At 47.8% G+C, this 15,442-nt stretch overlaps 1 protein-coding gene across 25 annotated transcripts in view; it reads left to right on the forward strand.

Annotated features, from left to right (window-relative positions):
• Nucleotides 1-15,442, forward strand: part of LOC8037831 (plasma membrane calcium-transporting ATPase 3) — a 393,495-nt gene that overhangs the window by 348,171 nt on the left and 29,882 nt on the right. For all 25 annotated transcript variants that reach the window (XM_040501873.2, XM_029992241.4, XM_040501879.2 and 22 more), the window contains 6 exons: nt 3,237-3,416; nt 4,335-4,529; nt 4,837-5,028; nt 9,981-10,194; nt 10,942-11,141; nt 13,295-13,585. In XM_040501873.2, coding sequence (XP_040357807.1) covers nt 3,237-3,416; nt 4,335-4,529; nt 4,837-5,028; nt 9,981-10,194; nt 10,942-11,141; nt 13,295-13,585 — 1,272 coding nt within the window. The remainder of the gene's footprint in view (nt 1-3,236; nt 3,417-4,334; nt 4,530-4,836; nt 5,029-9,980; nt 10,195-10,941; nt 11,142-13,294; nt 13,586-15,442) is intronic.

Here is a 15,442-nt window from a genome sequence, read left to right on the forward strand (position 1 = left end):
CCGACTCCAAAGTATTTGCCAACGCGATCGCCGGCTTTCCTGCTTCCCCAGCATCGCTCTTCGTCGCTTCTTTTGCCCGCTTGTTCGTTCGTTCGTTCCGCTTTGTCGGTTTTTCTATTTTCTTGTCTATATTTTTTTTTAACGAAGAGAACAAAGCGTAGTAAGAAATCAGCCTTCATGGAACAAGTGTTTGTGCTGTATGCTGATCAGTGGTATTCATTGCACGTATGGAAGCAATGAACCTTGCTATAGTCAAACATCCTTTCATGAGCATTTCTTGCATGAAACAATCAAAACTAATTCGAGTTTTGAGTTTAATGTATCTCTTGTGCAGCTGCGCTAGATATATACAAAAAAATTGGCGTTCTGTTTAGCTTTTTTACAGCGGAGCTGCGAAGGGCTAGTTTCCCCACTTTCGTGTCTGGTACCAAACAAATGTAGACACAAAACTACGCAAAACTCTGGACAGCTACCACCATCTATGAGCGAAGCAACCTTTCCAGCTATCATAGTAGAAGGGATAGTGGGGCGAGTTGGTGGGAATTCATTGTAGGAAACAGCGCGCAAAACAGACAAGGACAAAGAAGAAACAATACAATAGGCTCACGATAATTCAAACTTTGATATTTCATACTTCCGGTTAATTCAAACAGATTTGAAAATTTTGGTTGTCCCGCTATGTTTTTAATGTATTTATAAGTCGCCTACCGTATTTGCACGAATATAACGCGACCACGAATATAACGCGAGGGCAGTTTTTGATGCCCCCAAAAAGAAAAAAAATATTATTACTATTATAACGCAAACCGATGCCGCGTCAATTTCTCGCAGTCGGGGGCACAGCAGAAGTGAAAAGTAAATGGAAATAGAAGAAATATCAGTTTATGTTTTGACTGCACTCATCCTCTCTGCTCAGGTCCTTCCACTTGGCGACTACGCAGATAAGCACGGCACCTGCTTGTCTGGTAGTTTTTCTTCCGTGGGAGCTCCTCGGCAGCCCACAATCCAAACAAGGCGTGGAAGCAGAAGCGCCAACACACAAACGCCAGACCACTCTGGAGCAGAAACTAAGCAATGCGCAGGCAGAGAAAAGACAGCTGAACCCGATACACGATCACACTTCTTGTACTGGTCCCTCTTCGTAAACAAATGCCTCGTGTTGCACGCGGTCGGTGGTCTTGGCTTGGCTTGTGTTGACTTGACTTGGCCCGGCTTGGCTTGGCTCGAATTGGCCGGTGCCCGCATTCCCGCATGACGCGCACGCGTGCGGCGTGCGCGCGTTGTAAAAACACAAAAGCGAGAAAAATGCTTTTTTATGTTTTATATTTGCCCCTTCACGTGGCCCAATGGCTAAAAAATGCCCCTCCGCACCCCCACTTCTTTTCCCATTGGATCTTTTGCATTGAGCCGGAGGGATGACTTTCTCCTCTGGCTTTTTCCAGACTCGCGCGCCTCGCGGCTGAACTCCATTCCGAATATAACGCGAGGTGCGTTTTGGAGCACGTAATTTCGAAAAAAAAACTCGCGTTATATTCGTGCAAATACGGTAATTCGAACGGCGTTTTCGCTTAATTCATACTCTTTTGTTCTCGCGGCCCCTTTGAGTGCGCCTCTTCCGAGAACCGGTGCACCGCAGAGAAGCAATACCTGCGGAGCTTGCTTTTGCGAGTGTTGCTTCTCTGCAGTGCATTGGTGCTCGGAATGTTACGCACTCAATGGGGCTCAAGCGGGCACACATTAGCGGAAAACAGCGTTCCCATTATGTGTTTCAAGACTAGCAATGATGACCAAGACGACATTGAGGATAAGGACCAGCTCAATGGCATCATGCTTTCTGGCCTTGAAGCACATAATGTGAACGCCGAGCTGGCGGAATATGCTAGTCTTGACGACGATGCGTGTGTTTCTCGTGATGACTCATTAGAGGACATAGTACAGGAAGAAATGCCTGCACAGTGCAGCAGTGAGAGTGAAGATGACGATGAAGAAAGGGATGACTTGCTACCAACTGTCACAGCCACAGCTTTGAGCACATCGCTCAACTCCAGAAATTTCTGTCTGCAAAGGAAGAGTCCCGTAAAGAGCTACTTGCGTTGGCTGGGATTGAAAATTTTGTTTTGAGATCGTATGTGCTGTCTAAACAGTCCACAATCGACAACTTTTTTGTCGGATGAATACACTTAACGTCACAACTCTTTCACCAATGTGTTATGCCTGTACTTGCTTATAATTAGGCCTGCGTAGAGGAAACTGGCAAAACTCTGCTTTGTATGAGTAGCTATCCATGTAACAAATCATAATGTCGTCTAGTATCATGTTTAGATGAATTTCTGATAATTCAAACTTCTGATAATTCAAACTAAAACCTGTGACTTCCTGTAATTTGAATTAATGAGTCTACTGTAGGGACGAGCGTACAGCTTTGCTCGTCTTCCTTCTTTACCAGAGTGGAAAGGCTGAAAGTTTTTCGTAACTTTCTGTACTTACCCACTGAGGCAAGGCCCACTCCACTTTTTTTTTATGAATCTCGGGCGGCAGGGGGGTGGGCGATGACTCGGTATATTACGGTACTCATGTCCTTGAACTTTGATTAGTGTTGTGCGATTATTCAAATTTTCCAATAGTAGTTTCGAATAATAGTGCTATTTGATATTTGCTTCAAGACAAACTTCAATATTCTTACTTTTCGAAGTGTTAATCGCAGCGGGTTAGCCCTGTTGCGTACACATCTTGCCGAGCACTGGTACACTGCGGAGAAGCAATACCCGCAGGGCTTGCTTTCGGGGGTGTTGCTACTGTGCAGTGCACCGGTCACAGATTGGACGCAGTGGTGTTCAGCCAGGACTTGCGTTCTCACCGATTGAACTCGAGTCTCAAGTGCCGTTCACACTCTTGCGCCCGAGTTAGACCGAGAGAGACCAGACCGGTTTTTAAGCCTTTTACGACTTCTTAGGACCGGATGCGCTGCAGCGGAGCTGGTCCTAAGAGATCGCAAGAGGCTTAAAAATGGGTCTGGTCTCTCTCGGTCTTACTCGGTCGCAAGAGTGTGAACAGGCCTTCAGTGGGACTCACATCTGGCATTCCAAAGAGATGCCCTGCCGTTTTCACTTTGCCGGTCACTATGGTAGGCTTCCTTCACATGGCGCAGCTACACTCTCCTTTCGGCCTTCTTGCAGTTCGTCTAATTCCTCCGATTTGAGCATGGCACTCACCAGGGAGGTTTCCTCCGGTTGCAGGTGCCGGAGGCTATCCGCAAATGCCAGCGGGCGGGCATTACGGTGCGCATGGTGACGGGCGACAATGTCAACACGGCCCGGTCGATTGCGCTCAAGTGTGGCATCATCAAGCCTGGCGACGACTTCCTCGTGCTCGAGGGGAAGGAGCTCAACCGTCGGATACGAGACTCGAGCGGAGAGGTGAGGCCTCCTTTGGAACGTGGGTGGGCAAGCGGGACAATGGTACGGCAGAATTGCACATTTAATGACCGGCCAGAAAAATGGACACTCGTGCGTAGCGATCTACGCCTCGTGAGCAACCTTTTGTGGATGGGGCTGGGCCTTGTGAAATTTCAAGACAGTGCTTCCTTCCCACAAAAATGACGATCGACACTATAGATGCGATCGCGGCGGATGTCGAGACAAGCAATCACGTTATGGTGCCTGGAGCGCGTCTCCAACTGGGCGTGTTTGCCACGTCCAAAAAAACGGTCCCTCGATTTCTACCTGGCTATGTCATAAAAGTGCCATGCTGTCACTGGTCGTGATCCTGGCGGTGTCCCAGCAGCAGTGGTGGATGTGGTGGACACCTGCTCTACTGCAGGTCACTCTTCAATGTGGCGGTCTACGGAAGCTTCGGCAGCTGGAAGTTGGGTTGCTGTGAAGACAGCGACACTTGCGTTTGCTTGTGCTTTTTGTCGGCATTTCTACGACTAACCGCCAGGATCGTGACATGCAACAGCGTAACGCTCCGGCTTCTGCGACGTCATCAGTTGCCACTTGAGGACCACTTTTGATGTATGGTCGGGAAAGGACGCTAAACACGCTTGTCAGAGACGCGCTTCGGGCACCACAACCGTGAGAACCGAGGGCTGCGATTGTAGTCTCGTCTCCGGACTGGCACCGTCCGCAGACGACGCACTCGGTCTGCTCACTGCACCTATTAGAAGACGGCGTCGGAAGCGCAGCCCTCGGTTAGAGCGAGCCCCAGTATCGATAGCACCTTATAGTGACTCAAAAAGAGAGCCTTCGACGGGACCCTACCTTTGGCACAACCCTGCGTCCCATTTCGCTTTGCCGAGCCATGTTTGAGCCACCATCCCTCCTTGTCCGTCCCAGATCCAGCAGGCGCTGCTGGACAAGGTGTGGCCCCGGCTGCGGGTGCTGGCCCGCTCGTCCCCGCAGGACAAGTACAACCTGGTGAAGGGCATCATTGAGAGCAAGCTGCACGACAACCGGGAGGTGGTGGCCGTCACGGGAGATGGCACCAACGACGGGCCCGCCCTCAAGAAGGCAGACGTCGGCTTTGCCATGGTGGGTGGATGTCTGCCCGGGCTCCTCTTCTCTTCCCGCCTGGCTTTCCTCAACGACGCTGTGCCAAGTGTGGGCCCGATAATCGGAAACAGATCAAATTTAGAGCGCTTCACAGGATGTGTGAACAGACATATTTTACTACAGTCTCATACAAACACATAGTGAGCACTGTGGGGAACCAATAAGGAAATGTCGATTCATTTTTTAATTGAAGGAATCGAAATTAAGAGAGCTTTGCTTCCGTAGCCAGAAGACCATTCCGTGTTGGCTCGTGGGGTGTGCAATGCTCACGGTGTTGTCTGTGCAGGGCATAGCCGGCACGGACGTGGCCAAGGAGGCCTCAGACATCATCCTGACCGACGACAACTTCACCAGCATCGTGAAGGCGGTGATGTGGGGACGCAACGTCTACGACAGCATTGCCAAGTTTCTCCAGTTCCAACTGACGGTGAACACCGTTGCCGTCATTGTGGCCTTCACCGGTGCCTGCGCAATCAGAGTGAGTGCAGGCGACCCCGCCGGGAAGATCGGTGGCTGAGTGGGTTAATGCTCCGAAGCTTGTGCTACAGTACCGGGGTCCCTGGGTTCGACCCCCATCCCTGCCCATTTCAGTCTGGATGATCATCGTACTGGCGTGCAGTTGTCTATTGCTACTGCCCGATTCACCAAAGACCCTGGGTTAGCGGTCGTACTGCACCGGCTAAATTTCCCATCTACGTCAAAGACATCCAAGATAAACACACAGCACAATTCAAAGACAAACACATCAGAGTCAAACGCACAACACAATTACACAATTACTCAATTACTCGAGTGACTCCAAGGCAAAGCACTGGCCTATGGACCCCAAGTGGCAGGTTTGAATCCCGACCAAAGTACGTGCAATCTGACGAAGGCTTATTGTGGCGAAAGCACCGTATAATCGAGATTTCAGTTGCACATCAAAAGATCCTCAGGTGATCCAAATGAATCCTCGGTCCCCCGCTGGGGCGGGCCAGTTGCTTTGGCACGTAAAATCTCCAAGTTTGAATTAGTAATCCAGTCATTTACGTCTGTACAGTGGGGGTTCTGAAACGACCTCGAGCATACTCAGTTCTCTTTGACCGTTAGTCGAGAAGCCCATCCTGGCCCCTGCATTGATGCGTTAAAGCGGTGAAGGACCCAACAGACTTTGTGAACGATGTTCCACACACTGAGGGTGCTTGGCTTGTAGTTCTGCGTCGACGAGTGGTTCGGAACATTGCTTCACTGAGTTGTGGGGACGTTAGAGTAAATTTGGGAGTTCAGGGAACTCATGTGGGTACTCTGAGAAACCCCTGGGTTCATATGAACCCAGTTTGAGGACCCATGCTTTGCAACTGTGGTTTTCAACCACTAATATTTCGAGGGCCCCATCCTCCAGTGAAGGAGGACGAAGGGGGGGGGGTATAATAGGACGATTATGATGACAAAAGGGTAAATAACGAAAACTAAATGCATGCAAGCCAACTTTGAAGCTCTGAAACATAGACTAATCAACCCTACTGACTCGGTGCACATGTGAGACGGTCAGCATCAATTAAAACGTTCAGCCTTTCCACTCTCGTGAAGAAGGAAAGCCAGCGGAGCTGTACTCGATACACTGTGTGCTTCTTCTTCGTCGTCGTCTGTTTTTCGCGCTGTTTCCTACGATGAATTCCCACCTACGCACCCAACTATCTATTCTTCTATTATAGCTGGAAAGGTTGCCGCCATCTACGAGCGACGGCAGAAAACATACTTGCCGCCGTCGCTTATAGATGGCTGTAGCTTTCCAGATAGGTTTGTGTCGACATACACGGACACGATCCTGGGGAACCTAATCCTTGACAGCTCGGCTGTAAAAAAAAAAAAGAAGTTTATTGCATGGTCGAGGGCTTCGGGGACCCTAAGAAGGCCTTCAAGGACCCGAAAGGGTCCGTAAACCCCCGTTTGAGAACTGCTTCACAGGAACGGAGAGGCTGAGCAGGCTCTGGCACTACGATGGTTTGACGGTTCTCGGGATAAATTTCCATTTCTGTCTTGTACCGTTTGATGCGTATCGCTTCTGGGATGCGAAGACATTCAGTACGTGCTCTGTGTGACATGGTTACTGCAAGTGTGACATCAGCATATTTTTGTATATTGCTTGGACAAGGCATCGATGGGCACCAAAATTTACCAGTTTGATTAGTGCCACAAATGAGCACTTTCAGTTATAGACCTTTGCAAAAAGAGCGCTCTGGCCATCACTATTTGGCGAATCGAGCGACCCCTATCAGCCAGAAACTTCTAGCATCCGCCTGAGCTGTGGAAACCCAGTCAGCGTGACTTCCCGCCTGCATTGTTCATTCGGAGTTCGCCGGCTTTTCTTGGAAGTTTTTACTTCATTTGCCTATTTAGGATGCTTACCCTTTTTGTGTTATCTTCCACTGTGAGAGCTAGGGAATACCAGGGCTCGTAGCCTGTTCGGCTTTCGCAGGAAACGAACAAAGAGAGCCAACGTCAAGCAGCCCGTGACGCAGGCAGTTCGACGTTCTTGGAGGATTATTTCCGTTGAGATAATCTCCAAAAAGCCTTCCCAGCTATGTTCCGGGTCTTCGCGAAAAATAGCTGATGGGGTCGGGTTCGGGTTGTGGGGTCGGAATAGGCATGTTCGTTCATTTGCTTTGAAGCTGTGCAAAAAGGCAGCTCTCTTCTACATGTTCCCCAAAACACGCCGGATTCCATCCGATTGTCGTGAAGTGACTATCGTCGATCCTGTATATTGGATATGCTGTGTTATTTGAGACCTTTCTCAAATCCTGTTTGGTTAACGCGGCACCGTGGGGTACGTACAACATATGTTGTTCAATTGATGAGACTCGTTGAGTTTCATGTTGTGGGCGGGGAATATCCATGCGGTTCGGATATCCTGTGTGGTCGAATATTTTCGACAGCTAAAACCTTTGTAGATTGACACGGCTGAGTGCACAGTGCCATAAAACATCAACGTAAAATGAAACAAACATTCCATTTGCATTTGTTCTGTCACGCACGGACTCACCAAAACAGCTTTCATTTCTTTGTTTTTGTTCCCCAAAATAGTGCATTGCATCCTTAAAAACCCCAAGAGGTTCTATTCGCCATAGAACACAAAATAAAGAATAGAATGCGGCAATTCAGCCTCCACCAGCGTCCGGAAGTACGCCTATGCAGGCTGCCACAGCCCACTGACTAGAAAACCCACAGCCCAACACTGTCGGGCAACAGTGACATACCCTCTCAAAACCAGGGACGCGCGCTGTAATTCGCTTCGTTCGAGACTGCCGCTGGAAAGGTTTATACTAGGGTAGTGTTTCTTATGATAGGACTTCAATTCTGAAAAGGTAGAGGAAAAAAAACAAAAAAAAAGGCAATTGCTTGGTTCTGTTATCTGTCTCGTGCTGTGTACCAACCATCGGGATGTTAAGAGACTTATTTGCACCAACGTTTCTTCCCGACTATAGTCCACACCCGGCTTTAAGCCCAAGTCGCACCTAAGTCACGCGGAGCTCCACCGTGTAAGGCTTTGAAAGGAAGCCGCAAAACTTTGTGCCGTGTGCGTTCTTGTACGTGCTTTTGTAGCCGACCATGCAGCAATTGTTGTGGCTTTTTTTTGGTGTGGAATAGTCATTTTTGAAATTGCAGTGCTATCCCGCGCAGAACCAACGCAGCGACCGGCAGACGCTTTCCGATGAAATGGACCCGTTTGCCACTGGGGCGCCGTGATCGGGGCTTGAATTAAGTCCAGCCAATTCTTATGCGGAGGGCAAGTTCGTCTGCTCCTTGCGCAGGGGGTAGCGGTGACGTCAGAACACCGAGCCCTGATTGGCTGATCGAGCCCCCCTATCTGAGCGTCGTCTGCTCCTTTGCAACGTCGTCTGCTCGCAACGTCGTCTGCGTCTGTCTTACCTTTCCTGCGACTTTCGGGAGTGCAGAGGCCAGATTCACGAAACGATCTTACGCCAAAAATGTGCGTAAGACAAAACTTAAGAACAAATTCGTATTCACGAAACGAAAGTTTCGTAAGTTTTGCGCAGGTTACGGCGAAATCCTACGACAGCTCCGAAGCTGTTACGCACTTCTTACAATCAAGTCAGCATGGCCGACAGCGTCGCGGTTGCGACGACCCACGGACGTTTATTTTTCTACGCGAGCTTCTCACGCGTCCCGACGCAACAAAAAGCAGCAAAAAAAAAAGTAAAAATTATTTGAAACAGAGCACGACGAACAAGAACGCTGGATCCACAGACACCGGGGAAAAGCTCCAACGGCGACGATTCCACCGAACGCGACCAAACGAGCTGGGCAGTTAGGCCTAGCAGGCCCTCCGCGACTCGGCGACCGTCTGCCCACGACCGGCAGACGTGCTGAATGGAATATGCCCACGCGACCCTTGTGAACCCTTCCCGTGTTATACTTTGATCGCTGACCTCAATTTTAGATTAAGAGGTCAATTTCTTCCTCTTGTTATCTCCTTGTTTCCCGAGGCAACGGTGACTCTCGCCGGTGAAAGAGCGGCGAATCTCCGACAGACGCAGGAAAGGTAAAGCAGCCATCGCTTTGACTAGCAGACGTAAAGCAGACGACGTTAACTGCGCCAACCCGCCGGCGCCGTTAAAGAGTGAGGGGTCTCGCCGCACACGAATGGAGGTAAAAAGTATTTGGGAGGGAACTTGTGGACACTAAGCAAACAAACCTCGGCGCCACGGGACACCTCGCCAGTGAGTCCTTTGACTTCCCTCCTTGATGCGCGTCTGCTAGTTGTTAGACGAAAACAACGTACCGCTCGAGTTATTTCGTCTGCCCTCCCTTAAAGGCCAAGTCGAGTTCGCTCCGAAAGTCGCAGGAAAGGTAAGACAGACGCAGACGATGTTGCGAGCAGACGACGTTGCAAAGGAGCAGACGACGCTGAGAAAGGGGGTCGCGATCAGCCAATCAGGGCTCGGCGTTCTGACGTCACCGCTACTTCCTTTCTCATGCGCAGAAGACGAAAATGAGCCCACTTGCGAGGCGTATTAAATCGCCTGAAAAAAAAAATTTTTTTTTTTTTTTGTGGTGTTTGTGTGTTTTAGAACAAGGATACAAAAAAAATGTTAATTGGTCACAATGTGATGCATTTAGACAGCGTCAGCTTTGCTGCTTATTTGACAATATGATGATGACGATCGATTGACCATGTGCCAGTCGTGCGTCATTCGGTGATCTCATATTGAAATGATGTTGCATTGATTTAGTGTTGATACATTGTTCATGAATAAAGGATTTTAAGGATGTGATAAGTTTTCCCTCCAAATTGAGCAGGGAAACTTAATTGGTGCATAGGTCACGTGATGTCAATTTTTTCGCCAAATTTAGCGGGGAACCTGCAAGTTGGTGGATTATATAGTGCACGGTGCTCATGTCCCCTCTCTCCCCTGTGTGTGAGTGCAGGACAGTCCCCTGAAGGCGGTACAGATGCTGTGGGTGAACCTGATCATGGACACCCTGGCCTCCCTTGCACTGGCCACAGAGATGCCCACCACGAGCCTGCTGGTGCGCAAGCCCTACGGCCGCACCAAGCCCCTCATCTCCCGCACCATGATGAAGAACATTCTGGGCCACGCCATCTACCAGCTCACCGTCATTTTCGTGCTCCTCTTCCTGGGTATGTGCGCCTCTTTACGCCGTTACTGGCGAGATTTTGCGGCAGATCCCATATGTGTTTCGTGTATGTCATGGCCCACAAGATTTAGTAAGGTATCGCTGTGTTGTGTGACGTAATGTCACTGTGTCGCGATTTTCCCACTAAATTTTGTGGAAGAACTGTGACGCCATGCTAGCGACACTTACTTCGAACACATGTGATCCTGTTCTTGGATGATTTGATCTCTCTTTCGCATAGGTGGTCCTGTCCCGGTGCTAGGATTACCCGTGATTTAGAATTGGGGCACATCAGAATCTTTCAAATACAATGCATTTCAACTGCTCCGAGACACCTTCTACGATGGGAACCCAAGATTTGTGACGTAAATAAATTAAAAGCTTTTCGAGTGAAAGTGATCTATTGAGGGAAGCTTAAAAAGAAGCAGCCCCTGTATGTACAAGTGTCGCCTGGAGCTGTTGTTTATGCTCGCGTTTATGAGGTATGCCAAAAATTGGGTAAAACGGTAGCTACGGGAAGTCCCCAAAAATAGCAAATCCTCGACTTGCCTCGGTCCTGCATTGAGTGGTCAACTTCGACTGTTTACGAACGTCCGAAGTCATTCGCATTAGCTTGCTTGCAGCTACTGCCAAGCTGAATTTCCCCTACACCTTATGCACACATTGTCCCGTGCTTTCTTTGCCTGTTCCCGCAACGCCTGGCCGGGGAAAAAGACTTGTCGAACCCTGTCCCCGGGTTGTTCCCTTCCAGGCCCAGAGATCTTTGACATCGACCCAGGCATGGGGGTGCGCCTTTCTGAGCACTTCACCATCATCTTCAACACGTTTGTCATGATGACCCTGTTCAACGAGGTGAACGCCCGCAAGATCCACGGGGAACGCAATATTTTCGAGGGCCTCCTAACCAATCCCATTTTCTATAGCATTCTGATCATCACTGCAGTTGCTCAGGTCAGTGCATCGCTTCATCACACTTCACAAGTGCAAAGTCAGCACACTTATCACACAGTTCAACACATGACAACCACCATGATCCATCACACATCACAAGTGCACAGTGTTTTAAGCCTCTTTTCAATGGGGTTGCTTCGGAGGTTTTCCTAAATGGCACTTTCATATGTCATCATGCAGATAAGAGACTGTCAATATAGGGTGCACCAGACACTACTGCCTTGTCATTTAGTTCTTATTTTTTCCTATCAATCGGCGAACATGCATTGCAGCCATATAAGTACGGAGCGTCACATATGCTTCTCTTGAGTACCTAGAAGTTGCTTTTGTAGTACTTGTCCTGGACACTAATTTAGAAGCACTACGGCACATCTTAATTCATATTCTGCCCAGAGTTCACACATTGGCCTTGAAAGTACAAATGCCATGATCTTTTCACTTTAAAGACTACCAAAAGGAAATCTGGCTACCTGCTGAATACATAAATACTTGTCTTCCGCTAATGTGGTGTACTAATAAGAAGCCATGTGTGCTTTTCAGAACAGTGGTCAGGTTAATTAATTTAAATTTGAAAATGATTTTCAGTTTTTGGAACAGGATTTTACATTGGGTAAGCTGTATTCTAGGGCTGGTTTCTTCTCAGCATGTTAATAAGTAAACTCTCTATAGAGAATTTCAAAGGACCCAAGGAAATAGTGTACTTAACTGAAAGTTAACCAAACTGAATATATTCACCAGAATATGGAACAGCATAGGGCACAGCATACATCGAGTCAAAAGTGTGAAATGCAATTTATGGAGTCATGTACATCGATATACACAAAGTGCATAACAGCAGTTATGTTGCTGCCTCTCTCATTTTGAAAAAAAAAATCTAATTTTCATATGCACCAACGCTTTTAAAGTGCATAAAGTAACAAGGCTGTCGAGAGGGTCTATATTTTTTGCACTTCCTCAGTCGCAGCTTGTTGCTGTGACAAAGCCATACTACAACGGCATTGTCTACTGGCTTGAAACATCCCGTGCAGAGTTGTTTTCTGTTGGGATTGAACGCAGTTTTTCTTTCAAGCTTCGGCTTTTGCTTCACTATTCTTGACAACGTCGACGGTGGAATCCCATAGTCCTTTGCAATGTCCAGTTGCCTTTGACCGTTGTCCGGACGCTGAAGGATTTTGAGCTTGTCTGATGGACACAACCGCTTCCGTTTCGTCGTATTCGTTTTGAAGTGGGCGTACAAACTGCCGTCCTGCTGTTGTTACCCAAAACTAAAATGGCCAAACAAAACCGATGACAAAAAAAAGAACAGACATACCACGTGGTTCGTTTCTGTTTACCACACCGCCACTTTGCCTCGGCGGCGCTATAAACGCCAGCGATGATACGCCGCCGTTGCAGAGGCGGCGACGGCGGGCTTTGGCTACGCCAGCACTGCAGAGCACAGAACTTCGTTGAAATGATTTGCCAAACTAATCCTGGTTCCACTGATCATGTTTGTGAAACTGAAATATTCGCTATTCTGAATTTCGTTAATTCGTTTAACTGAAGCATTTTTGCATAGAATGCATAGAAAAACAGCTGAGGATTTTTTGAAGTTCATTATTTTGAAATCTTTGTTAAACTATCGCTCGCTCAAGTGAGAGTTTACTGTATTGTGTGTCTAAACTGTTCAGTGATGCTAGCTACTGTGCAATTATGGGTTCCCAATGTGGGAAATCGAGATTATTGGGAGCCCCTCGGTTTCCTAATTTCCAGGGATTCCATAAAAGTGCCGAAGCCCTCTGAATCGTCTCTTCTCCCAAGAATAAAGTGTCTTTCAGGTGTAAGCACTTTTAGCTCATTGGAGCCACTACACATTGACATACAGCAATTAGCCAAAGACTTCCTGCAATATGTACATTGTTGTTAAAAATGGTTATAGTAAAATACAGCAAAGGCAAAGGCTGAAGGCCTTTGCTCTATTTTACTATAACAATGCCAAGGGCGATGCTGTCATTTGAGGCATACTCTTTGAAATCAGAAAGTCTGAGAACCCCCTCTTGAGACGTTTTGCCTTGCGTGAGTTACCTCTCTGATTCTTTCGTTGTCTCTCTCTCCCCTTTTTCCCTTCACCGCTGGCTCCGTCTCGGCGACTCGCCCGTGCCCGCCATCTGCAGGTGATAATAGTGCAGTACGGTAGCATGTTTTTCCAAACGAAGGCCCTGTCCCTGGACCAGTGGCTGTGGTGTGTGTTCTTTGGCTGTGGCACCCTGGTCTGGGGACAGTTTGTCACGACCATGCCCACCAAGCGCATCCCCAAGACCTTCACGTGGGGCTCGGGCCCCCCCGACGAGATGAATGCCACGGCGTCCCTCGTGGAGGACGGCAGCAGCGGCTCCCTCTCCCAGGACGTCAAGCGCACGGGACAGATCCTCTGGATACGGGGTCTCACCAGGCTGCAGACCCAGGTGAGTGGGCGGCCGCCCCCACGTGGTACTCTCTCGCGGCGTCCTTCCCGACAGCGTGGAGCGGGAGCATGGAGGATGAGCGGACGAGCCGTGTGGCAGTCTCAAGAAGGGAGGACATAAAAGGGAAGCCAGACGTTGAGAAGGGCCTAAAAGGGAAGCCAAGCAGGAACAAGGGTGTATAAGGAGGGTGAAATGCAGAGAAAGGCCTAACAGAGATGCCGATTGCAGAGAAGAGCGTAAAAGGGAAGCCATACACCAAAAGGTAGCAAAGCGAAGCTAAACATGGAGAAGGGTGTCGAAAAGAAGCCCAATGCAGAGAAGGCTGTCAAAAGAAAGCCAAACAGGAGGAAGGGTAGCGAAGGGAAACCCAACACAAAGACGGCCGGTGTCAGAGGGAAGTCAAATGCAGAGATGGGCTTGAAAGGGAAGCAAGATATAGAGAAGGGTGTAAAAGGGAAGTTGAACGCAAAAGGGTGCCAAAGAGAAGCAGAATGCAGAGAGGGTAGCAAGGGGAATCCGAACAGAGAGAAGGTATCAAAGGGAAGCCCAGTGCAAAGAAGGGTGTAAAAGGAAAGCCCGATGCAGGGTAGGTAGTCAAAGCAAAGCCAAATAAGGACAGAACTGAAAAAAGCTAAAAAAAAACAAAACGTGATTTAGCTTCTTTTTTTTTTTTTTTAGGACACTAAATTTTTTTAAGGTGGCTTCAAGAAAACAGAATAATTGCTGAAAAGATAAGAACTGAAATATTTCATAAATTATCTTTTTAAGAAAAAATTGTTTTTCTTTTCAGTCAATCATTGAGAATTTGTCAGTGGTTGGTTCATCTCAATGCACATGATTAGGAGATTTAAAGAATCCCCAAGGGAACGAATCACATTAGTCTTCAACTTAAACCAGATAAAATATTCCTATATTATCACCTATGCAGAATATGGTGGCCCGTTAAAGTCCTTATTCAATGAAGAACTGGTCAACTTGTTACTTTTGTAAATTTGCTTGAATGATTGGACACTTTCTTGTCTTGATGTATTGAATTGGCAGAAAATTTGCATTGAGACTAGCCTGCCCCAACTCCAGCTCTGTTCATTCTACCTGCTCTTTCTTCATGGTATCGGGTGTTACCTTTCCTGTTTTTACTCGAAGGATAGTTCTGGGAATTAACGTCTACGTCTGCCTTGTTTGGGCGTCGGGTCCATGTCTCATTACCAACTGCCATGGCCAGGTAATTGCCGAGTCCTCATTAAACTGAGGCAATTAGATGCGATCTGTTGTCATGCAACAGTAATGCACTTGAAAAAGTAAAACAACTTGGTTTCTTTCTTTGATCTTCAGTTATATTTCTTGAGCTTTTAGCCATGGCCAGAATTCACGAGTACTAGACCAGTTTTAAGGAAGCCATCATGACCGTGCAGTTGGAATGTCGGCTAATTTTGAGCCGATGAAAAGGAAGCTATATTATAGTGGGGGAAAACTACTATATGTCTAAATGATGCTTTTTCATCTGTCCGAATGTCTGCCTTGAGAGGAGCACAGATGGTACTGGTCTGTCTGGTGATAGTGACAATACAGAGTAAATGCCTCGCATCAGTAGAGATTGACTGAACACAATGATTATAATTTTAAGTGTGTTTTTGGCTTCTAGGGTCTGTGGTTCTCACTGGGTAAGGTTAGTTAGGCACTTTACTTAGTAGTTGTAATATGACTGAACTTCTGGAGATCTGTCAACCAGTTGTACCATCTACCGTAGATTGGTATCTGAGCCTCTCACCCCAGGCATTCTGACAGTATGAACATGCATAGGTAGCTAGTGTTACGAGTGTCTGTTATAATGGCGAATGCCACTATGGCGTGTTTTCA

This window comes from Ixodes scapularis, unplaced genomic scaffold (genome assembly GCF_016920785.2).
Source record: "Ixodes scapularis isolate PalLabHiFi unplaced genomic scaffold, ASM1692078v2 PGA_scaffold2__306_contigs__length_199485367, whole genome shotgun sequence".
Taxonomy (NCBI): Eukaryota; Metazoa; Arthropoda; class Arachnida; order Ixodida; family Ixodidae; genus Ixodes; species Ixodes scapularis.